At 36.4% G+C, this 25064-nt stretch overlaps 1 protein-coding gene across 2 annotated transcripts in view; it reads right to left on the reverse strand.

Moving 5' to 3' along the window:
- TFEC (transcription factor EC) overlaps positions 1-25064 on the reverse strand; it is a 92656-nt gene that overhangs the window by 24012 nt on the left and 43580 nt on the right. For both annotated transcript variants that reach the window (XM_042018073.1, XM_042018072.1), the window contains exons 2-3: positions 15690-15941; positions 13429-13524 (exon numbers count right to left, since the gene is read on the reverse strand). In XM_042018073.1, coding sequence (XP_041874007.1) covers positions 13429-13524; positions 15690-15941 — 348 coding nt within the window. The remainder of the gene's footprint in view (positions 1-13428; positions 13525-15689; positions 15942-25064) is intronic.

Genomic DNA, 25064 nt, shown 5'->3' on the forward strand with positions numbered 1-25064 from the left:
GCCCTGAGGGAGCTGGCAGAAGAGCTCACTGAGCCACCTTTAGTCATTTACCAGAAGTCCTGACTAACTGAGAGGGTCACAGTTGACTGGAGCAAATGTGACGCCTGTCTACAAGATGGGCCAGAAGGAGGATGGAGGAACTACAGGCCTGTCATCTTGACCCCTTGACAAGAAATGTTACAGAAAGTTAGTGTCAATTGCACTATCAACTGTCTCTTTCTTCTGTAAATTTAGTACAAATCTCAGTTATATGTCAATGGCCACTATGACAGATAAGTGTCTTTGTGGATACGGCCACTGGTGGTCTCCGTTTGACACACTGTCTTCTTTCCCAGTTAGTCAGCATAAAAAATCTGCTATGAATTAGTGTGCAAGGAATAATTTTCAGTGTCAGGATTCAGGATCAGGAGAAGAAATAGAGGGTGATTAATCTGACCTCTTTTGGACACTTAGAATGAACTGAATAATCTCTGTTTCTTACTCTTGACTCTGTAGAAAGTTTGGGGTGAATGTTGCAGGCCTCCCATGTGTGCCTTCTCAGGAAACCTCACTGGGCTCCTCATGTGAAAATTTTCAAATAAACTCTTATTTTAAAAATCATGTAAGAAGGACTTCCTTTAAAATTAATCATATTTCTGATTACCAGGGAGTTTTTAAAAATACAGTCAAAAATATATCAAAATATTTTGTTGAAACTCTCTACCTTAATTTGATCTGCATTGATATCAAGCATAGAAAATCCCAAGGAATTTACTTGCTAACGTTGCTGAACACTAAGAGCCGTCTTAGACTAGAAATTGGCCGATTTTGATACAACATGAGGAAACATACTATTTTTGTCTGACAAAGAAGGAAGTTCTTTTAGAAATGTAGACATATGTAAGTAACTAATTTTCAAATTATAAAATCAAAATATGCAGCACAATATATTATAGGAATTGTGAGTAAAAATACATGTAGCTGTTTGCATGTGTACCAAAACTCCATACATCATAATGCGATTTATTGTTTATAGTGCCATTTAAGCAGGGAAAGTTTTTGCAGTACTGAGGCTTCAAATAGCTTCCAGTCTTACATAAAAGGATATACATATATATATATACACACACACACACATAATTCCACAAAAATTCAATGCAATGTTACTAAATGTACAAATCATTTAAAGTGGCACAATTATACAATATGCTTGCAATGATGATCTTACAATTCTATAGCACTGTGAAACCTGATGAATCCCAAAGCACTTTAAAATTCCAGCTGATTCCACCATATGAAAAGCATGTTCCTGCTTTCAGTTTAGATGTGGAAACAGAGATATTTGGATATGAAAATTCCCAGCCATCAGGAAATCATTTGTCCTGCAGGTATCATGAGCTATGTTGGTTCACACCTGTGCTGTTCTGAGAAGTTCTGGTAAGTCATATAATTTCCAAACCTTATATTCATGATACTTATATTTACATATATGTATCTGAGAATTTAGATGCAAGCAGCTCATCAGGAATGAGAACGCAAATATTAAAAGTAGCAGAATATAATACACCATCTTTCCTACTTCTGAAATACAGACAGCTTTGGACAAACTATCAACAACCTTTAGCACAGCAAATGGTTAATTGGGAATAACCAGTGACAATGTGGTACAGGAAGAGAATAATACAATATCTAATTAAAACTGCAAGGAGCATTAAAGAAAGCAGACTGTAATTAACAAAGTTAGCATTTGGCAAGGACACTGGGGTTAACATTCTTCCTTTTGTATAAAGTGTCATGGGATCTTCAATGCCTGTGTGCAAAGACTGGAACATGAGAATTTCCATTCATGGGGCTCAGTCCTGAAAGATACTCAACTTTGAAGCTTAGACCAATTATAAAAGCAAGCTTCAGCTGTACTACCTGAGTGAATACACCTCACAAGAGCCTGTGACCTTGTGCTTGCTGACAGTGTCCAAGGGAAGTACTATGGAGGTCTCATCTGGAGAAGATTTTTATGTTCGATGCTTGGGTCTGAACTGCTATGCAGGCAGGACTGTGTAGCAAATACTAAGAGTTTGTTAACAGCATGGATGACTAACAATGGACAGCTGTGATCACAATTTGCAGTCTCTAATAACAAGTTTGGGGGTTTTTTAAAGGAAAACATTATATGAAAGACATTGTCTTATGAAAGTAAATTATGTGGTATTCCAAATCCTATAGCACGATAGTTATTGGTAAATACCATGTAATTTTAAGGGAGACTTAAACCAATAGCATTTCCATATCCTCCAAGAGAAGGACTCTGAATGCAGTAATAAAATATATGAATACAGATTGTCCATGCCTGTTCACTTGTAGTTCTATGTCACAACAGTGTTCATTTGTATGATCACATATTATTTAAGTATTTTTCCATTTTGGCTAATCTTTGCATGATGTGTTTGCCCTACAGCAACAGTCTGTAAGGATCATGGTTGTATCACAATCAGTGTTGCACAGTTAGAAAATAACAGCCAAAACCTTTTCTAAAGTCAGCTAGAATTTTCTTAATTTAAGAATCCTGCTGAATATGATAAGGCCCAGTCTGGACTAGAAAGCATTTCCTGGACATCAAGTTCATTTAACATATCATTACATAATCTGGTTCATAAGCCAGTAATGCTCTGTCTAAAATCAGTTAGGTTTCACATCTCCAAGATTTTTATTTGGAGTATGCTAAAAAAGCTGAATGATTGCAAATTATTGTCAAACAAGCATATCTTTAATTTCCATTTGTAGACAAATTTTATTTTGCTTTGTGTTCCTTTAATGCATATAGTTTATTGTTCAACTTCCCCAGGTGACTACTGGGAGTGAATTTAGCTCCCTTAAGACTTTGCTTTGCTAAATTGAACGGGCCATGCTTCTTTAGACAGACTTCCCATGCTATGATAAGTTCTAACAAGCCCCTCTGTACCTTCCCTGCTTTGGTTTAGCTTTCCTGAAGGGAGGACACCTTTTTTTGCCTACAGCATTCAAGGAGTTCTGCACCCAGTGAATCCCATGCTGGATATTTCCTCATGTCTCTTGGAAACCAGTCTCATGATGGATACTAAGACCATATTTATCTCCTTTATGCAGTCCCATCATTTTGATGGCTTATAGTTATCCTCTGAACAACTAATGTAACCAGATCTTTTTCTGTCATCTCCAGTTAATGAGCTCCCAGCTTACAGCAGACATTCCTGTTATTAGTATTTAAATGAATGGCCTTCTTCTCAGTACTATTACATTCCTTCCATTTAGACTATTCTGTCATCACAGTCATATAATTCTTCCTCTATGATATCCTCATCCTTCTTTGTACTGGCAATACTTTTTACTTCTTTTACCTCAGTAAATTTCATCAGCATAAATGTATTTTTTGTAGCAAGATCACTAATGAAAATATTAAGTAAACTGAGATCAAGGATTGGTTATTGGTGCACTTCATTAACATCTTTTATTTTAAAAAAACCAAATTTTATAGTCTCTTTAGCTTGCTCCTTAGGCTGAAAGGAACTCTGTTCTGTTACTTTCTAGATAACCTGTATTGCATTTTACTACTAGGTGTTCATACACAAGGTTGTAAACAGCTCTTCATACATCCAAAGGATGTCACTACTCAAGGATGATGGAGAGTGTGTGTATATCATTGAAGAGCAGACACCTGACATGTTCTAGTTGTCTAAAATGGCTAAACCCTAGGATATCAAGAGCTCTTCATCAGAGTTATATGGACTGTCCTGATAGGCCAAAAAAGTTCATCAGCTACCCTGCTTTCCCTTGAAGAACCTGCAAACAGACAACAGGAAAGACTGTCCTGCAAGCCAGCTACCATTTCTCCCAGGGACTTACTTCCTTACAGTTACATTGACAAGCCCAAGTGAGTGATTAGAAGGGTCAAGATGTCCCCAGAAAAGACAGAGGTCAGGACCAGACTTCCTCCACCAGACATCTTCATTCTGCCCAGATCAGAAGTGCTCATGAAAAGAGGCAAGTGGGAAGTAAGTTGCAGGAATAGTCCTGCTAGCAGAAACTTCCTTCCCTACCCTCTTTTCCAAGGTTAATAACTGCAGACATACAACCCAACCAAGTGTGCCTGTTTCCTGCAGTAACAACGTATGGCACGCTTCCACAGCAGCTGCTGTGCAGTACAGACCATTCTGAGGATCGCTGACCCTATTACACATGGTCAGGTTGCTGTACTGCACCTGCAGCCTTGGAAAACTTAACAGGGAGCCACAACACTTGTGGCTTTACTTGTCACAAGAAGAGAGAGACTGTGTAGCTGCCTAACCTGAAAGGTTGGGTACTGCATCTGCAAGAGAAAATTTCTTTTGGTGCTTGTTAAAAATTGGTACTTGCTCAGATAGCATCTAAGACAAACGATTTGTGCAATATTTTATCATTTCCCACCCCTAAATATATCCCGCTTAAATCACGTTTTCACGAGCTTAATTGATAGCATCACTTCAGAAAACAGTTTTGTAAAATGAGGTTACTTCGCCTTCTTAGCCGCGAAAAAGTTTTAGAACCCATCTATTTCAAGGTGGTTCTTGCTTATTCATTTTAATTAAAAAGAAAAAGAGAAAGAAAAAAAGAAAAAGAAAAAAAGAAAAAGAAAAGGAAAAAGAAAAAGAAAAAAAGAAAAAAACAAAAGTAGGAATTTTGCAAAATTTTTAAGTTGTCATCCCATATATGCATCCCAAATATAACAATCTCATTATGGAATTGTGTCCACAGTTCATTTTGCATATCAAGTAAGAGTTTATATTTGTGTTACTGGGGTACACAACCCAGTTGAAAACATAGTTAATTGCTTGTCGTGCCTTTACAATTTATTCATGACAGGTTGACTTTTTCTCAATCCTTTACGTTCACAGATTGACATCAAAATGTGCACTGAATTTGGCCAAATAATGAGTTGATCAATAAATGCATTTTAACACATATTAACAAATCCTTTTGCTAAATAACAATGCCTGGTATAATGGGTGTTTCCAGGTTTTGACAAGGGGAAAACTGGGCCAATTCTCGTATCTTCAATGTGTGTTTCAATAAATTTTGACTTTTCATGTTTTCAAATTTCTTGCAGACGGGATGCACAATCTTGTCAATACAAGCACTGTGCTGAAAGACTAGGCCTCAGCTTTCTTTTTCAGTTGCTATCCTGCTTGAAGAAAGTTGAACATAAGCTGTGTTATCCTTTTTATTTGTAAGGATGTGTTTGCACTATCAATTGCCAAAGAAGTTGTAGTGTACTGTTTTCAGAATCTACAAGATCCCATTTACAGCTAAATTTTCTTGGTCCTTTTTTAATTGCAATACAAAATACTTGTATTTGAGTACATAAGGTCAGCAATAACAATCCAAAAATGTTCCAGTTTATCTTTTTATTGTGTAGAGACTAGCAGAAAATACTATCCTTCTCAGTTTTGTTTTCATCTGAACAAATTGTATCTCCTTCTATATTTATCTTTAACATGTTTCATAATTACACAATCCTCAACCAGGGACTTAATGTTCAGATGTCTTATATTACATATTATATATTATGCATGAAAACTGGTTCATTTTTTATCTTCCAATAATGATCATCAAGCTGGTTCATTATTCATCAGAGAAAAATGAACTCTCTTCATATTCCAGTCATAGTACATTTCTGCCCTGATCATATACATAGAAGTCCATTGTCTAGATAAATGTCTGATCAAATATGACCAAGCAAAGGAATTTTCTGGAGAATCAACCTTTTGCAAGAGGTATACACTCTTTCAATTACCATCTTTTAATTGTATATTTTTAGCTATTCTTGTCTTTGCTGGTCACAAAATTAACATAACAGACACAGTCCAGAAGTGGAGCAATGCTCTGATAATGTCATCATCCAACTTGGAGCCAGAAATCAAGTCATGAGGGTACTGCCCACTAAACCCCAGGTTCTGAAACCCAAAGATGCCAATTAAATGACATACCTGTTAGCTATTTTACTATTATTTCACTAGTAACACCAGTTAATGTACTAATGCCTGGTTCTGCCTTATTCAATTTTGTTGGATAGCGCATGTCAATACATATATCAAATCATTCAAATTCTTCCTCTGAAAACAATGACCAAATTTCAGCACAAAAAAAAGTAAAAAATTGAGCCTGAGGAAGAAGTGAAAACCACATTTATTTATGTCATATACTCTATATATTATATGCTTTATATCATGTCCTCTTAGATTTCATCTAACACCTAAATCTCTGAACATATTACAGTAAGGCTTCTGTGTTCTAGTGTGTTCATATGGATGTACCATGCAGAATTTAATTTTGGTTGAAAATTCTTCCTGTAGTGTTTGATTTCAGATATATTCACAAATGTTTATTTCTAGTGTGAATATAAATATGTATATATATAAATGTAAATATAGTGTAAATAGCTACTTCATAAACTACTTTACACATATATTAAAGGTCATGGAAGGCCTAAGCTGATGGAGAAGGAAGTGCTAAGAAAATCAGTTGTACTTTCAGAAGTTTATTTCTCAAAATGTACTTCAAGAAATCTTTGTGTTTTTCACAAGCTAGTTTTGTCTTGCAATAAAAAGCTTGACTGCTCCTGCAGAACAAAGTGGCCACTGTTGTCGCCTCCAAGCTCACAAGTCTCTTATTCAACCTATGTAAATGCCTTTGATGGAAATTCATAAAGTTTCTCTCAAGAAGGGATCATAACCTATATGCTGCAGACAGCAGTGAGTTTAGCATAATCTTCTTTATGACCTGTCATGTCCTAAGGACTTCAAGCCTTGCATTGCTGTATACAGACAACAACACAAGATGCAGCAGAGGCTTTGGGATACAATAGAATCTTCTTGGTGGCCCCAAACAGCAGGAGTTTTCTGGAAGATCCTGCTGCACATGGGTTTGGAATTAATAAGGAATGAACATTAAGACAATTAGAAGTTTGTTTTAACTATCCTTTTCTCTTACTTCTGTTAAACAAATGTTAAGGTCTGAGATAAAGACCAGGTTTTTAAAAGGTACTTGGATACAAACAACTGTATATTTTAGAACAATATTTTCATTTATGTCTATTTACCTTTTAGAAAGAGAAAACCAAAGAGAAAAAAAAAAAATTTCTCTTAATTTCAGAGTTATGGAAACTTTACTACAGTTGCATGAAGGTTGAATCTTTTCATTCCCTTTAAGCCAGAGAGTTCTGCCCCCAAAATAGAGAAGGATTAGTAAACACTTGTCTGTTAGCATGCTAGAGACAGAGCTGAAATTGTTGGTCATTTTGCACAGCTTTTGAATGCTGCAGCTAAGTAAAAACAGACCACAGTTCTTCTCCTGACCCAAAGTAATGTATGCTCTATTCTATGAAGACCTTTGCTACAGCATGAGGTAAATTGTGCAGGCAAGAAAGCTGTACACTGCCCATTTCCACCTCAAACTTCTAAATTGCGTGAAATACCAAAAGAAAACCTTCATCTGACATTTGTATGACATTCAAAACAGCAGTGGCAGTAATAACAAAAGATACTTCCAGCTGCAGGAAACAGGCCTGAGGAGTTCTGCATTTGTGCTTTTCATAGTTAGTTTTTGCAACTGAAGCAACTGAGAAACACAATTTCCTACCTAACGCTTTTATAGTATTGAAAAAAGACAAAGAAAATGTTTTCTCACCAGTTTCATTTTTGAGGTGTCTATTATTTCCTCAATAGCTACCGACTGTTCCTTTTCCTTCATTTTTCTTGTTAAACTTGTAAATGATACTAGAGAGTGCTAGACAGAAGTTTATATACTTAGATGAACTTTGATTCTTCCTTGGACTTTAAGACTAATCTAGTGTAGAATGTGATTGACAAAGCATTTTCATTGATGTTATGCAGCCTTTTCAAGTTAGCCAACCTAAGCAAATGAGGTTGTTAATGTTTACTCTGGCCCTTTCTCTAAAATGGTTTTGAACTTTAGCAGATTTTATCAGCTTACAAGGGTTGCCAAATTACATCAGTATTCACTAAATAAAAAATACTCATGATTATGCAGTAGGGGGCTGCCTAGATCAGCAATGCTATATTCACCTCTAATGGAAAGCCGGGTTTACTTCATGATTGAATAACTGCAGCAATTATTGAATAAAATACTTTGGAGCATATCTACTTGAATTTCTTCCTTCTGTATGATTTCTGAGAATGGGACAGACAGCAGGTTTTGTAATCCATCCAGATGGTCACCATCAATATTTAACAAATAATTAATACAAATACGAATTATTAATGTCATGATGAGAAACTGTGACCTCAAAGACCTTGTAATAGGAGAGAGATTTTGCAGAGTGAACTATGCTTTTACCAATAAATAGTGTCTCCATAAAATCAAATGCAGAGTTAACAGATTTAGTCAGAACTTTATACCAGCTGTAGTTAATAGAATCATAAAAATTAAAGAAGGAAAACATCTATCTGTCCTGTCCTGATCTAACTTCTGCTCCATACCTCTCCATACTCCATACAAGATTTTTTTCAAATGCAGCAACTGAGGATTTTCTCCACAAGCTCTTTTCCTGCAAGAGTGGCAGAAGTGAAGGAATCCCACTGACCTGACTCCCAAGCAGACTGGATATAGACAGTAGCTCCCAATCTTAGTGAAATAGTGAAATATGAATACATGAAATGAAGTCATGAAAGGAAAGGAGTGAAGCCTCAGAAGATCCCCCAAGAGGTGCCATTGCAAGGCATCACCTTTGCAGAGTATTTCCACCTTTCCCCTGTCCAGCTTTCAGCATGCCCAGGTGCTTTTGCTTCCCTTCTCTGTTAGTGGTTTAAATCTTCTTTTCCCAACATTCTTGCTGCTAAGCTAATTCAAGGGGATAGTTAAAGAAAACATTTCCTAAATATTACAAATAAATCATAGTATCATAGAATGTTGAGAGGTGAGTATGGCCCTTAAAGACCATATAGTCCCAACCCTCCCTGCCATAGGCAGGGACACCTCTCACTAGATCAGATTGCTCAAGGCCTTAATCAGTCTGGCCTTGAACAATGCTGGGGTTGGGGCATTCACAACCTCCCTGGGCAACCTGAGCCAGTGTCTCACCACCCTCACAGCAAAGAATTTCTTCCTACATGAACATGGAAACCTTTTTTTCTTGGTTTTATTTGCTACTGGACATGGAAAAAAATTCAGCAAAAAGGCTTTCCATGAAGAAGGTTTCAATTTTCTTCCAAGCAATCTGAAAGGAACGGCTCCATTTAGTTTATTCATTCAGTATTGACTACTCCAGCAGCATGGAGCTGAACTGATCCAACATACAAGCAGTTGGGCCTCTCCTGGTGACTTTTTGAAATCCAATTTCATGGTAGTGCTCTGCCTGAAGCACTTCTCTGCAACTACTTCTTAGCTCTCATTGCCAGCCATCTAACTGCTACAGAGCCTCTGTCCCCAGGCTTCTTCAATAATAGTGCTGAAAGCTCATGTTTTCTTGTGCACCAGAAAAAAAAGACAACTTAGAATCCTTGAAAATGTTCACAAGATTAAATTATTTTTCTTGCTGGTCCCACCCAGGTCTGTGCAAGAGAGGCCCATGCCATTGCAGAACATTAATTTCCTCTCACTTCATTCTCATTCCAAGCCAGTCAATCTCCTAATGCTTTTGACATAAGTTTTAGTGGACTGCATATCAAGTAGAGAATATTATCACAGTTGTACAGTGATTATCTGGACTGCAACAGTTATTTCTGAATGAAGGTACTGGTAAATTGCCAGCTGCTTTCATACAGATCTCCACTGTGATTGCTCGATTACTGGGTTTACTGGTGAGTCTTAGAGCTGTATACATATAATAACAAAACATTTTGTATTAAGAAGTGGTTCACAAGATCACACACTGTTAAATCCCACCCCGAAAAGCACAGAGATCCTATTTTTTAACTCTGCTTTTTCCTGTGTCTCTTCACTGTGACTAATGCCCTCCACATCTGTTTTAATACAACGTTCCTTAAATTTCTCTTTTTCAGATATTAAAAGCAATGTAGAGCACAGATTTTACTACCTGCCCTAAACTTTTAATGATGGTGCAATATTTGCTTTGTATTAACAGATGTAAACATCTACACTTCCTGTGTTCTGAACATTTGGAAGTATTAATATACTTTAAATTCACTACAGAATGTTAAATAGACTATAAGGATTTTGATTAAGAATGAACTTTTGATTAAAAGTATTTACTTTTCAAATGCCTTCCAACATATCTGACCTACATGACAGTAGTTCACTTCTAAAACTCACTCATATTATTTGTTTCATTTTTTTTAATGATTTCTGTATGGTCAGGAACAAACCTGTTGCTCCTAATATGATAGTCAGAGAAAAAAATATTTTCTTATAATAAATACACTGCTGTCTGTTAATAAGATTTTCATAAAACTAAATTATTACAACAAGAAAAAATTACTTTAAATTGGTGTCATTTTCAAGGGTCTTTTTAAATTAAATCTTACCTTCTCCATGATGAACAAACAGTTGTCATTAAATGATAGTTCATAAGAGTAGTTATGGTTTTATTTCAGCTATGTTTTATGAACAAAGATATTATTTGGTTTGGAAATACCTTCCGAAGAATCAAGACCTTTTGCATGTAGGGAGCACCTAGTCTTACATTTTAACTTAACTTTAAAAAAATTGTTGTAAAATGTAGGTCTCTGCCATAGGGTACTCTGAAGAGCAATAGAAACACAGTCAGAAAATTCCCTACTTTGAGCAATTCTTAAGTGACCACCCAAAACCAGACAGTTTCATGAAGTTATAAATTTGGATCCAAACACAGTAAAAGCCAGATAATCCACTCTTCAGAAGCTGTAATTATTTAAATGAGAGATGGAGGAATGTTCTTCTTTTCACTTCTCTGATTCTACTAATACATAACTGTAATTCAGTAATTCAGGGTGAGATAATGAGCCTTTGAGCAATTATTCACGAGTGGTCTCACAGAATTCAATGTCTTCATTTAATGTGCCATTAAAATGGTACATGGGTGCATTTGACTAATGCAAACTAATGCATCACACAACAGGTTACACTGTAAAAAGTGGAAAAATTACTCAGTCACTATCCATTGAGAACACTGAGACAGGAAAGTGGCATCATGAATTTGTTTTTTTTTCAAGAAAAGATTTTGCTGAAAAAACACCCGAGCCTTTTACCACATTCTGAAAACCAAGTCAGCCCGTTTCTGAATTTCAGAGAAACTACTCTGCCCAGTTTGCAAAATCAAGACAATCCCAAGTAAGGAAATTCTAAGAAGAAATTCTAGAAATACTTAAGCATTATGCTGGAGAAATTTAACGAAAAAACAAATGCCAAATCAGCCAGATACAGAGGCAACTCAGTCTCCCCTGAAATCTCACTTACTCCATGCTCATGTCAGCCACCACATTAAGGCATCTTGTGCAGAAGTACATCAGAGCTACAATGGGTCCTTGCTGAAGTACAGCACAAACCCAGCACATCTTCTCGGGGAAATTAGATATTCTTCCATTGCTGATCGTGTCTCCTAGCCCAGTACTCTTTTAATGCATACATTTTTAGCCCAGATAACAAAATTTCATTATTCTTATTGTGATAATGAAAAGCTGGATATAAAAATATTATTTCTACCTGTCTCTCTATCTTTCTCTATTGAACAGCTTATGACCAAAATTTTGCTGCCAGATTTAGGATGTTGCCTGAAAGATGGCATAAAACCAAGTGGCGTGAGCTAAATGCCTGACATCATCTCCATATGCCTAATTCTTTTGTATATTTTTAGAGGACATGATGCTAAAAGAGAGATAAAAGAAGCAAAGGCACTGCTCAATTTCCTCATACTGATGCAGTTTGCAAGCCTTGTTGAAGACAGGCTTTATTTTGCCATAGCATTGAACAGAGAGATTGGAAAATGCATGCTACTCCCAGGCTTACCTAGCAGTCTGCTGATTTCCTCAGCACAAATGAAAATCCAAATACCATTACTTGTCCCAGAGGCACTTCAGGAGTCCCAAAACTTTGCAAGTACAATACCAGCAAGGCCTAAAAGACACTGCATATTGTCTTCCTCATCAAGAGTAGGGTATTCAATAAATTTTAGAGAGAAATGTCCTTCATGGCTGAAGATAAAGGCTAATGAACCTGGAATTAGCATAGATTAACATCATCCAGTTTTAAAAAGTTTTGAGGGAGTATGACTTCAACCCAAACCCAGAATTCATGCCACTCATCACCATCCCACAGTATCATACCTGACAGAATCCTCCCCTGCCTTACTTTAATTTGAGCCAAAATATTAATTCACTCCCTGGGGACTACTCCTTTGCTCTGTTCTCTACTGAGATATGCATAAATCAGTCCAGCTGCATCAGTTTTGTAGTTGGCATGCAAACTTCAGGTGTTCGTGGAAATGTTAATTGGCATTAATGCTGGACTCTATAGTGGGCAACATAGAAGAGTAGAGATTTTGTCTCCTAAGGTATTTTTGTAGCCAGTGAAGTTCTGCAAGTCAGAAAAAGATGTTCCTCCAGAGGGCGATTAAGAGCAAGCACCTGACTGTATTCCGAAGTGAACTTGGTAGATTGTCAAAGCCTGTGAAAATCCTTCTGCCTTCATCAGGGTGAAATTCCCCTTTACTGGTGTACAGTTTAAAGCCCTGAGGACAAACAGTTCCCTACATAAGCTAGGGTAGAGAGGACAACATACATCCTTCTGTAAAGTGCATTACAGTTATTGATAGGTATTACATTCATAAATAATAATGCTCTGTATGTTGTTGTGTCCAGAAAAGAGTCATCCTTCCTCTTCAAATATGTAACATATATGGAAACATAAATAGCCTTTGTTAGTCCTCTCACATTTCTTCGCAGACACATCATAAAATTGAAGTTTGTTACATTAATTCCCGTGAAGAAATCACATTTCTCTTGTTTTTCCTTGACAAATTATTCAACTAAATGCGACTTGTCTACATGAAAATCTAGAACTAGAGCCTTGCTTCAGCATAAGACACTGGAGAAACCACCATACCATAGAAACTATCACATGGGGAAGCTTTAACATTTTTTTAGTTGAGGTAGAAGGATCTTTAAGAAAGGCTATAAAAGGCCTTCTAGGATTCAGACACTTTTTATCCTTATTATTTTTAGCACTGAACAGGAATTAGTAGGTTATGCACCAGACATTTTTCTGATCTAGAACCACAAATGTTATTCAGACTACTTAAAAGAACTGTCTTACCACATTCGTGTCCTTTTCTGTACTATTTATTGACAAAAAGGCAATCAACTGAAGGGAAAGGAGAATAGTCCACTGGTACTATTCCTTAGTCTCTGAACTCTGATACACTTGAATCACTCAAAGAAGTTTTTCTAGTATAAAAAGCAAGATGAAATTCAACAAAATACTTACAGTTCTTTGCATTAGTAAAGGAGTTTCAGAACAACCTATCCCTTCATCATTAAAATTTGATTCCATATTGATTATGTCTTCAATCACCTCTTCCATCTGAAAAAATAATATTTTAAGACAAATCACTACAGATAATAATGGAAAAAAGTTATTTTAAAAATACAGAGGAATTAATCTTGAGTATCTATTACAGCAATAAAACTGAATTTCAGAAGTTCATATCTTAAAATTCAAACACTTCTATACAATCTTCACATTTTTTACTTCTTGTGAAACCAGTTGTGGTTTAGCAAGATACATCTTTCCTCTTAAACATCAGCCCATGCCCCTATTTTAACCCCTTATTGCAACACCACGATCAGATGACAGGAGGGCATGGTTAAGTTGTAACTGTGACCTGTCATGTTGATCAAATGTGTCATATTGCTGCATTGGTGCAGGAAGACTGAAAGGAACCTCTGGTTCTGCAGCTGTATGGGTCACTCAAGGTTTGGTGTTACATGCTGCCCTCTTCAGCAGGTAGGGGTTTTTTTGTTAAGCAGTACAGCGGATATTTTCCAGACAGCCTTCTGGTCCCACTTTTGATCTAATCTGAGCCATAAACTATTGAGGCAGATGGAATAGCTCATTAATTGCTTGGGATGAAACAATGAATACTTTGCAGGCCTATAGAGATATATATATAGATTTGGACAAAGTGCAACATGAGTTTTCAATTATAATTTTGGTCTAGTTCCATTCACAAAATAATTTTGGGGTAGATCCCATGGTGAGCATGTCACTTTTAACTCTACTATCTTCAGCTCTTGGTTGCTGAAGGAAGTGTAGATGGTCCTATGCAACGAAAGTATCACACAGACATTTCAACACAGACCTTTCAACACAGACTTTTAGGCCACATGGCCCAGCACAGCTCATACATGCATTTCTCTTCCTCTCTAAAACCAGAGAAGTGTTGTGCCAGGAGTTGTGCCCAGACTTATCTAGGAAAGCACCACCAGGGCCAAAAGGGTACCAAGAAATGCTGGCACTTAGACAACATGAAGGAGTGCAGTTTACTGGGTGTTGGGTCTATATTACTTACTGATATAATTATACCCTACTCTTAACCACAGGGAACACCCACACTAGGAAATTACACTGTGCCAGTCATCCCCCTGAGATGAGATTATTCAAATCATTGCAAAGATGCCAGGATCTTGGCCAGTGCCGACCATCATCCTCCCAGTCTTCACCAGGCACTGGTCTTGAGAGGGGTTTACAAGCAGCCTTCTTCTCACCAGAAGTGACAGAGAGTGGTACAAGGGCAGGCTCCTGATCAGACCCAAAATGCCTGAGAACTGTTCCAGCACACTGCACTTTGACAGCATGGAGGTGGTCACATAGATGGCCACAAAGGCCGTTTAAAATAGCCTCTCAAAGTAGCTTCAGTAATCCATAAACCTGACTTAAAATGTCAGTTGTTAATGCAGGAGGAATAGAGAGGCCCCAGATGAACTCTCCAGGAAGCTTTATGGGCTCCCTCATGCTTTGCTACATAACATCCAAATGCTCAAATGAGTCACTGTGTATTTGTAAGATTCTTCTGTTCTATTAAAGTCCAAGACATGATACAGCATCTCCATTTCTCATTTCTGTAGGAATTCCCCTTTTACCTAATAAACAGTCTTGAAATCTATTGAAGTATTAAAAGCCATAATGACCTACGTCTCACACTGACTAAGAATCTGACATTGTATTATAGCTGCACCTCTATTAAAATCGATGGTGACATTAAAGTTAGCATATCTTTGCCAATTTACCCAAGATAACCCATATAAAAATATACCAGCTAACTGAAAAATGAATGAGTAGGTTTTTCAGTTATATCTTGAAGGTAATCAGTATTTAACTTTTTTTATGCGGCTAGGTTAATACCTTTACACAGAAACAACTCCCATCTGAACGAAAAAGTTTTGCTTTGCAAAGTGCATATTCAGCAAACATACAGCAACATATGATGCATATAGAAAAAGATGCAACAGTACATTTTATCTGGCAGCAGTCTAAAAGCTTGATCCTGCAGTAAGCTATTCATAGGCATACAAGGGAATGACCCACATAATTCAAAATGATACAGAAAGCAACTGCTGTAACCAGAGGCTCCTTGAAAGCAGAGAAAGTAATCTCTTGCCCACTTCTAGTACAAGGTGGGTCATGTAAGTTTTTTGTAGAAGTAGACAAAGCCCAGCTCCCCTTTCCTTCACCCAGCACTGCCCTACCGCATTTTCGTGTTCTCCTCCAAGGGCCAGCAGCTTGGTGACAGGGCTTTCCGGAGTGCCAGTGCTGCTCACTGGTGGCATGTGTCCGTTTCTTAGAATGGAGGTCACTCCCGCAGGCTGGATTGTGTGAGAGTGGGACAGGGAGAGCGTCTGGCTGGACAGCTTGGTATCAAGGGTCAGGTATTGTTTCACCTGGTGCCTCTGGCTCTGCTGTATGTGGTATCTAGACTGGTTTTCCAAGTGTGTTTGTACCTGGGAAGGAATGGAAATAATTGCTGAAGTTTCAAGTTGCTTGTATTGGTATTTATCCATATGCTCACCAAAAATACTTCAAAACAATTATTCAGCTTTAATAACACTTGGATAGAATTGTTAACCTTTTTTTTTTCCAGTTTTACACCCTTACACATTTTTTATTTATTTACCCTTTTCCCTTACACAGCTGAAGAAACACTGAAAAATTATAAAAAAAACAGAATTAGAAAAGATAACCATGATCCTGAGAAAAGACCAGAAATATGCTACACATTTCTCTCATTTAGAAGTGATCTCTCTTGAGATCACTGCAATCGAATCTACATGCATAGTACTCTAAAATTAATATTGACTCTTTTGTACATGATAGAGTAAATAAGTGCAAAAAGAGAAATATAATCCAGCCAACTTTAACATCAACAACAGCAGACATTCATTCACACCTCAATCCACATTTGTCTCACCTTGTAATAAGTACAGTCACTTTAATGAAGCACTGCTGTACTTTCGCAATAGAGTCCAAGCTATAGTTCTGAATGACTGTTCACTATCCACAAACTGCACAGACTTCTTGAAGGGCCTCTTGAGGACAGATCACTTTTTTAGTGGATAGGGCTTTATAAACTGAGTGGTCATGCCAAAATGGCTGATTGAGTAAGATTTTGGGCCATCCTTTGATTACAGAGATTGACAGTTGCTACTTCAAACAGCTCCCATTTCAGATCAATGTCACATTCCTGCAATTTAACTACCAGAGGAGCACTGCATACATAAACCTTACTGTCATTTCAGCCCTGTGGCTCCCTCCGCTTCCTATGGCACGACTGGTCACAAATGTCTTGTAATAAATTTTTCTCAAGTGGCTTCTGTGTAGTAAGCATGATTAATATTTGTTATTATTTGTTATTAATAGAAAGACTTGTTTTGTAGACTTTTTCTCAAAAAAAATTTAGTCATTTAAACAAACTACTTTTTGATTCCCCCAAAATACATAAGCAGAGATAAATAGCCATAAAAGCAGTTTGCATTTGAAGCTATATTTTTGTACAATATTGCAGTACCTACTTTATTTTTAGTCATTACAGAATAATTTTATGTTTCTTTAAACTAATTTTCCATTCATATAAAAAAGACTATGCCATGAAGTAATGAATATGAAATTAATTATTTTGATGTAAGCCCTAAAGTTATTAAATAATATTCCATTAAAATATTCATATAAAATCTTAAATACACTGTTTGGATTTTCCCCTGGTTTGTGTTAGGAAGGTGTGCATACTTACATACATAAGGTTGCAAAAATTACAGCTGTATTTGGGATTTATTTAAATCATTATTTGTCTTGACTTAGATCTTTGTGTTAGTTTTAGAAAGTGCATAATGCACTGTTAGTTTAAGTTCTGATTTATCATGTGTAAGGATATATGTAAAATCACAACAAATAATTCAGATACTTATGCATCTATTTATTCCTTCATACTTAAGCTCGTATTGAAAATTAGATACTCAAGCATTTTCTTAAATGATAATCCAATGAAATCTACTGCGTGCCAGTTTAACCAGAGTATTATCTTTGGGAAAATTCTAATAGATTAAGGGAAAACAAAAACAATACAACCACTGGATGGCTGTAGCAGGGATTCTGTGAGTAACTTTGTTTTCTGTTTCTCTTTCAGAAGCATCCATGGACAATTCATGATTATGCTGGACTCTGCACTCACTGACTGAGTCCACGCAAAGTGACCGCTGCCCAGAGGCTTGCAGTACCTAAACTGATGAAGATCTCTTTCCAGAAGTGCAGAACTCTGCAAGCAAGAGCGTTGAAAACACAGATTCTTTATGTGGTGTAAATGCGAGTGGGATCAACACATAGGCTACAATTGCATTTACTGCATTTCACCCCAACTAATTTTTTATCTTAAATGAAGCTGACAAACATTTTGTAATGAGCAATTAATTTCTGCCTTAGAATTTCTATGGGCCTACCTGAAGCATAAAACAAAGAATATCGTATACCTTCAAATTAAATGGGAAACATAAGAAAACTGGAGTGTCCAAAATCTACACTACCTTGTTTTAAATTTGTTTTTAATAAGGAATTTTTATAAGTGAGTTGTGCTACAAGGAAACTGCTGAAAAGTCAATGGCTTGCTTTTTTTCTTTCTCTGGGCCCCAGATTGCTAGTGACAGACCAAAATCTCTGTGCATCCTGTTTTCTTAGTGAACCACCACAGGACCATCCCACGGGGCAAAGGGAAGATCTGTGAAAGACAATCAGCTAACTGCTGACTAGGTAAAAACTAGTTTATCAGAAGTGCTTATTTAGTATGATAGGCTTTCAGTGATTATATCCTGTCCTGAACTTACACAAGCAGAAAAAGAATTAAAGCTTTGCTGATGGGATCTATGTTGCTATGGTTTTGCAAACCTCTCCACCCTTTTACTGTGCCAGTTACAGTCATTACAAAGCAGAACTTTTGAGGCTAAAAATGGATCTGTGCCCTGATTTTCATCTTTATATATTCTAAATAAGTCTTAGTACTTACTGCTAAAGTAAAGTACTTTTAAAAATCAAACCACAATGAAATGACAAAGCAGAATGGGAAAACTATTTTTATAATCGTATTGTTAACGTATAATAAAAGTGGGCGGGGGGAATTCATAGTGTGAGAAAGGAGTACTAAGATTGCAAGTCAAGATCTCAAAATGTAGAACTTACTTTTAAAACTGTCCATGTAATGTGTGTGAACTAAGAGTAAAAACTCAAATCCTCATAATTTTATAAAACCAGATACTCTAGTGTCCCATTCCAAGTATGACTGTTTTATTCTCTACTGGGATGTTGCATGACTTCTGTTATCTTTTATTAGTGGTATTAAGGTAAGTTTCAGTTTAGGTTTTCTGAATATTGCAGATGATTTAAGCTATTTTAAGTAAGTATTGCTAAAATTTCAAACATTAAAGTTTGACTTGATTTTGAGCTTCATTTTAATGATTCACAAGGAGTGGTTAAGCACCGGCACACATTGCCCAGAGAGGCTGTGGAATCTCCATCCTTAGAGATTTTCACCACTTGTCTGGACAAGGCCCTGAGAACATGAAGAAGCAAAAGAAATCTAAAAATGGGGAAATTTGAATTGATAGTCTACATATAGAAACTCTGAATAACCATTATCATGTCTGGTGAAAAAGTGATGTGACAGGTTAGAAGTTCACTGAAATTAATGCAAAAAGCAAAAGACCTGAAATATCAGTTCCACATAAAGTAATTTCACAAGTAAAATAACCAAGATCAACATGCACTTGGCTGCTTAGAGATCTTAATCATGCATTTCTTAGATCCACCAAACATAATCTTTCTCCAAAAAATATGGGGAAAAGAAGAGATTTTCCAGGGAAGAAGAATTTTGATTTTTCCCAATAATCCTAGTATGGTATCCTCCAGCAGTGCTGGGAGACTGATTTGGCAATTCAGTATCTTTTAAGGAATTCCCATAATCTGTGACAAAATTTTATCAGAGCCTATGTGGGATTTTAAGGTTCAGATGTTTTTGCTGATGCACCTTTTACTGTCACAACAGTCTGAATATAGATTTACCTTCTTTATTTTGTCTCTGTGCGTCAATGAATAATTAATCATTTGTTTAAAGCAGAAAAGCATAAAGGAAGACCCTGAAATGGCTTTCAGGATAGAGCATCCAATAATCTGGCACGTCTGTGGGGCCTGGGTTCTCATGTCTGGCAAAAATTAAGCAGTGTGATTTGATAAAGCATATCTTCTAGCTCTCGCAGAACATTTTCTATTAAATGTCTCTCTGCCATCCAATTTTTTGATGAGATGGATGACTTTCCTTGTTTGTATACCTGATTTCTAGGAATCCCTAGCAAAAAATAGGTGTTCAGTGACCACCTTATGATCCAGACCCTGACTCAGACAAACCTCAGACACAGCCCAGGACTTAGTGTTGTTCTCCTGGTACATCTGCTCTAGCCCTTAGCATAGTCACTGATCTGGCCCCTCCTGCCGAGTGCTCCTGATATCACATGTGCAAAGTGTAACTAGCTGATGGATTTGTGCAGATGAAGTGATGGTTCTCCTCCCAGACATTCTCTTGCAGCAGCTGTAGCCATTTACCTTAAATGCTAATTAATCCAGATTATTTGAGGAATAAAGGACAGCATAAAATCTAACAGTTAATAGATTATCCACTCCCTCCTAGGCACTGTTTTGTCTAATATCTGGCTTTCCTAAACATAGTGAATTTAAAGTCATCTCAGAACCAGAAACATCAAGCATGAAGGGAACCAAAAGCATCCAACACAAATGCAAATATTAAAATTCTACCAGTTCCACAAAGCTGAAACAGAAATGAACACTTTGAGATGGATTTTATAATCCAAAAAAATATATCAAGGCACAGGAAACTGACTGTACCTATTTCTATTTTATATCTCACTGACAACCCAGTTCTGGGAACAAGAACATAAGAGTCTTTCAGAATTACAGATGCATATTCAGACTTCTTTAATTGCTCTTTCTAATTTGAGCACACGTCACCATGTTGTAACACTGCAGTACAGTTGTGTAACATCTTTTCCCACATTCACACTAAGTTTGGTTTCATTTTTAATATGTTGCACAATGGCATAACTAGACTTTCAGCAGTTTATTTACATAAACTGCTTCACTTCACAATTTGCTGATGGAATTTTTCTTCTTCTAGTAAAAGAATATCTAGCATGTCAAAATTAAGAAAGAAGACCTATTTGGGAGACCTAAAGAAGGCATGAGCAATGTCACTGATATTCCATTAAGCAGAAGTGCTACATCTTTTTTGGTGTTCCACTAAGAGCAAGCAGGTGTTATCTGTACTCCCAGGCTGCTCAGCCCAACATCATTCCCGAAAGAAATAATATGAAAACTGAAAAGAGATTCAATTAATAAATTATTAAAAGATAGGAATGTAATTAATAATAAATTAGTCAACATAGTTCTCTGCAAAATAAGCCTTGTCAAACAAATCTACTTCTGCTCTTTGATGAGATTTTAAGTTGGGTTGCCAAAGATAACGATGTAGGTATAATACACTTCAACTTTTGTGTGCCTTTTGACTTAGTATCACTCAATATTGTAATTAAAAATATAGCACTACACAGTATCAATAAAGCATGTTTTAACTGGATTAAGCATTGGCTAACGAACATGCAAAAGAAAGTGATCAGCAAAGGCTTGGCATCAGAAAGAGGGGCTGTTAAGCATTGTATTACTCAATTTTGCCATCAGTGATGTGGGACTAATGACAAATAAAAACAACTAAAAAGCATAAATATTTTTTAGAGTAGTGTTTCCAGTCAGAGTAATACAAATCTGCATATAATGGAAGAAGAAATACAGGATTCAACAATGAGGAAAACACCTCAAGCAATGAGTCTGCGAAGAATTTGGGGTCATAACAAGCCAGCAACTCAACAGGAGTGTCCCACTGATGCTATAGGAAGAAAGGAAAAATGGCATAAAGAAGGTAGTGAATAGGAGCCTGGCTTTACTCTGCTTTTATTTATGACTCAGGAGAGTTCAATAATGGAAGCCTAAGAATATTTTTACCCTAAATATTTTTGAAACACTGTTGAAAAATAGAAAGTATGTAAAAAATAGCTATGGAAGTAATTGAAGGTTGAGAAAAGGGTATTTCAATGAAAGCTTAAAGAAGCTCAGCTATGTTCTTGTTGTCAGTTTGTGAAAAAAAATTTGTGAAATTCGTGGGAGATGCTGAATGTGAAAGCTAGCACAAAAAGCAGAGTAAGAGCCACTGGCCAAAAGTTGAAATGAGGCACAGCAGAAATTGTCTGCAGAAACAGTGAAGTACTCAAAAGGAAGTCCTCTAAATACTGTTTTCTTCAAACAAAGAATTGATGACTTTCTGGGAAACATAGAGTAGCCAAATCCAAGATGCACTTTTATCAAAAATATTCTTGGACTCAAAGCTGTGTAGTAGGGTAATAACTGAATGCAATACAAAAACCCGTGGTTTTAGAGGAATTAGAATGAGGGGCCTAAAAACCCTTGCTGTGTTTAGATTTTATGGGATTTTGGACCTGAGACCTGGCTATTTTAATAGCAACCTTTTCTTTGATGAAAAGTCACTCTAAATTTTATAAATGTTTAAATTTCTGCTACAAAATAGTATGCTTAAAGATAATCATAGTGTACTGGACAGAAATCAGCAGACTTCATTAAAGTTTGCCATTTATACTGGATATTAATTTGTTTCAGTTTTTTAATAGTTTTTGAAAAAAAAGTTCTCCCCCTGATAGGATTGCATAATTTATTATCAATCCTGAACAAAACACCTCTCTGCAAATGAGTGATGGGACTTCATGTTCTTTTCAGCCACTGCACTAAAAAATAAGCATTTAATTATCCATTCTTAATTATTAAAATGTTCTGTAAGTACCCAGAAATTTTAATTCCATTTTAAGATAAGAAACACAGTCACAACACAGACTATTTTTTCTCCATATCTGAGGACTTTCAAATGTATTTTAAGGGGTAGAAAAAAAAAGCATTTTTAGTTATGAAATAATCCTTTTTAACATCTATTACAAATGAAAATCAGTTGTTTGTTTCTCCTGCTCTCTTTATTAAACTTTTTGAGGAGACTATTTGTAAAATTATTTCATAATAAAATGAAAATTCAATTTAACTTAGGAATTATACACTTCTCATCTATCCTAAAGACTATCACCAAATACTGTAGCTGTTCACTTTAATGTTTAGTTTATAAAAGCATGTTTGATTATGCCAATTAATTACTTAAGCTAAACACAGTAATTAATTTTTAAATGTGAATATTTTTCCTATAGGAACTTTGATCTGAGTTTATGAGACCTTCACATTAATATGCATGAAGAAAGAATACAAAAGACATCTAGTCTGGAAATTTACAGCTGTGTTTAGTTGATGACTTACAGTAGCTTTCAAGTTAAGAAAAGATTCTCATGTGACTCTAATGCACTATTTTTCATCTTATTTAACCTTTGACATCATATTCATCAGGAACTTGTGAATATTACTCCAAGGGTGGAGGGACTGAAGAAGAAACATTTAAAAGTTCATTGACAAAGACCATGTCTTCAACAATGACTACTGCTTGTGTATTTTAGTATCTCAATGTCTAAAAGTAGCTGATAAATGTGGGGTAGGGTGGGAGCAATTGGAAATTCTCCATCACACTTCCAAGTACTATGAAAAGCAAGAGGAATGTGGGAGCAAAACAACTGCAGAGCAGACTTTGCAGAAACCAATGCTGGGTAAGAAAACTTTCTTTGCACAGCATAGGCGGCAGAACAGTGTTTCTCTCAGGAGAAGAAAGGCAGCAGAGCTCTCAGGGCTGTAGCTAATAGAAGCTAGATCTTACAGCTAACCATTTCCTGACAAATCCCTGTGCAGGCACTGGGATTTTGATAGCATTTCCCATTGTGGTATTCTCTTACACTCAGTGAACGTTGATGGAGCTCAGTCCTTTCAGGTATTCCTCTGTGCTAACCTCCTTGTGCAATCAGAAATGAGTTGGGGGAAGCCAACTACCTGCACTGAGCAACTACAGAGACATTATCAAAGTAAGCACTTCCATTTGCACCGGTGTACCTGAGACACTCTTGGCTTCTTAATTGAACTCCTGCAGTTAAGATACACACAGCTCTGATGGCTCCTTATCCATCACCAGCTTGACTTCTGAAGAAAGGATCCCTAAGGTCTTAAGGCCAGCTTGTCATGTTTTAAAATAACTATGAGTCTCGATGACTTTGTGGTCTTCACTGGCAGAAAAGAATCAAGTTTTAAACATTGCACTATAAAAACAGCGTATAAAGTTAAGCAAAGCAAACTACAGGAAGTATTTTTACAAAACCATCCCTTTGATTTAACTTGGAATTTAAGCTGAAAATCTAAACTGTGAATAAAACCAACCACTACAGTTAACCACTACAGGCCACACAAGCATAGCAATGGTTCACAATCAAATTAAGAAACCCCAGCTAATATCCTTACTTTGACTCTGCACAGTGACCCTGTCCATGCTCTCACTGATTCATGAAATCTGTGAATATAAAAAATCTTTACTGTTCCAGTTTGTCTTTATTGTTGGTGTTATTACAGGACTGTATTCACTATTGCATTTCAAGAATGTAAAAAAACCTTTTCCTATGGCTAGCTACATTTAAAGAGCTAGGTCCTGATACCTTTATTTAATTACCTGTCCCTGCCTCCAGAAGTCATTCAAATTGGGTCAGCTAATAAGTTGCTATTAAATGTAGAAGACCGTATCACAAACAGATTCAAGGAAAATCAGTTTTGAATATAGAAAGCACAATCAACTCCTTTTGAGTTAAAAATGTTAGTGTTAGTGAATTTCCATCAGTGTGGGTTGTTCAGTCCTTGCAGGAGAAACAAAATAGGAACATTAAAAGTTCTGTGTTTGTCAACTGCAATGACTAGCACAGACCCATAGAAATTACAGTTATAGATGCATAGGAAATCCATAACCAGATGTTTTTTATTCAGCAGTTCCAGATTTTCTGGCAAGTGGCATACATCTAAAAGAAATCTACTCCAAAATATATTACTCATATAACGCAGGCCAATAGGCAATAAGGAAAATTCTTGCGGACACAAAAGCTTATATTTTAATTTCAGCATTTTTAACCATTAAACTTCCAATGAAAGCTCTCAGAGAAGAAAAAAGATTGCTGTATTATGAACACCCATACGGTCTATTTTGTTATCCATCTGTAAAGTTTGTAATATAGGTCTGACATTGCAGAAAACCAGTTGGTATGTGTACTACATCAATGTGTCAGTAAGAATAGTTTCAAAAGACTTTGTTTTGTTCTTTGACTTCTAATTCTTTTCATGTGGAAACTATAATTTCTTTCAATTTTGTCTCACTTTAAAGGTTAAGAGAACTCAGAAAGAAGTCAGCCTTAAAAAGTATGAAAAGGGATCATGAAGTACCAATTTAGTCATTTTTTGCTGTACGCTTTCTCTGGCTCCCCAGGTGAGCAGACACTGCATCATTTGAGATTAAATGATGGCAGTAATATCCTGTTGGTCAGTTACAA

Source organism: Corvus kubaryi, unplaced genomic scaffold (assembly GCF_017639235.1).
Source record: "Corvus kubaryi isolate FWS band 111438036 unplaced genomic scaffold, C.kubaryi_AGA036_p1.0 137, whole genome shotgun sequence".
NCBI lineage: Eukaryota > Metazoa > Chordata > Aves > Passeriformes > Corvidae > Corvus > Corvus kubaryi.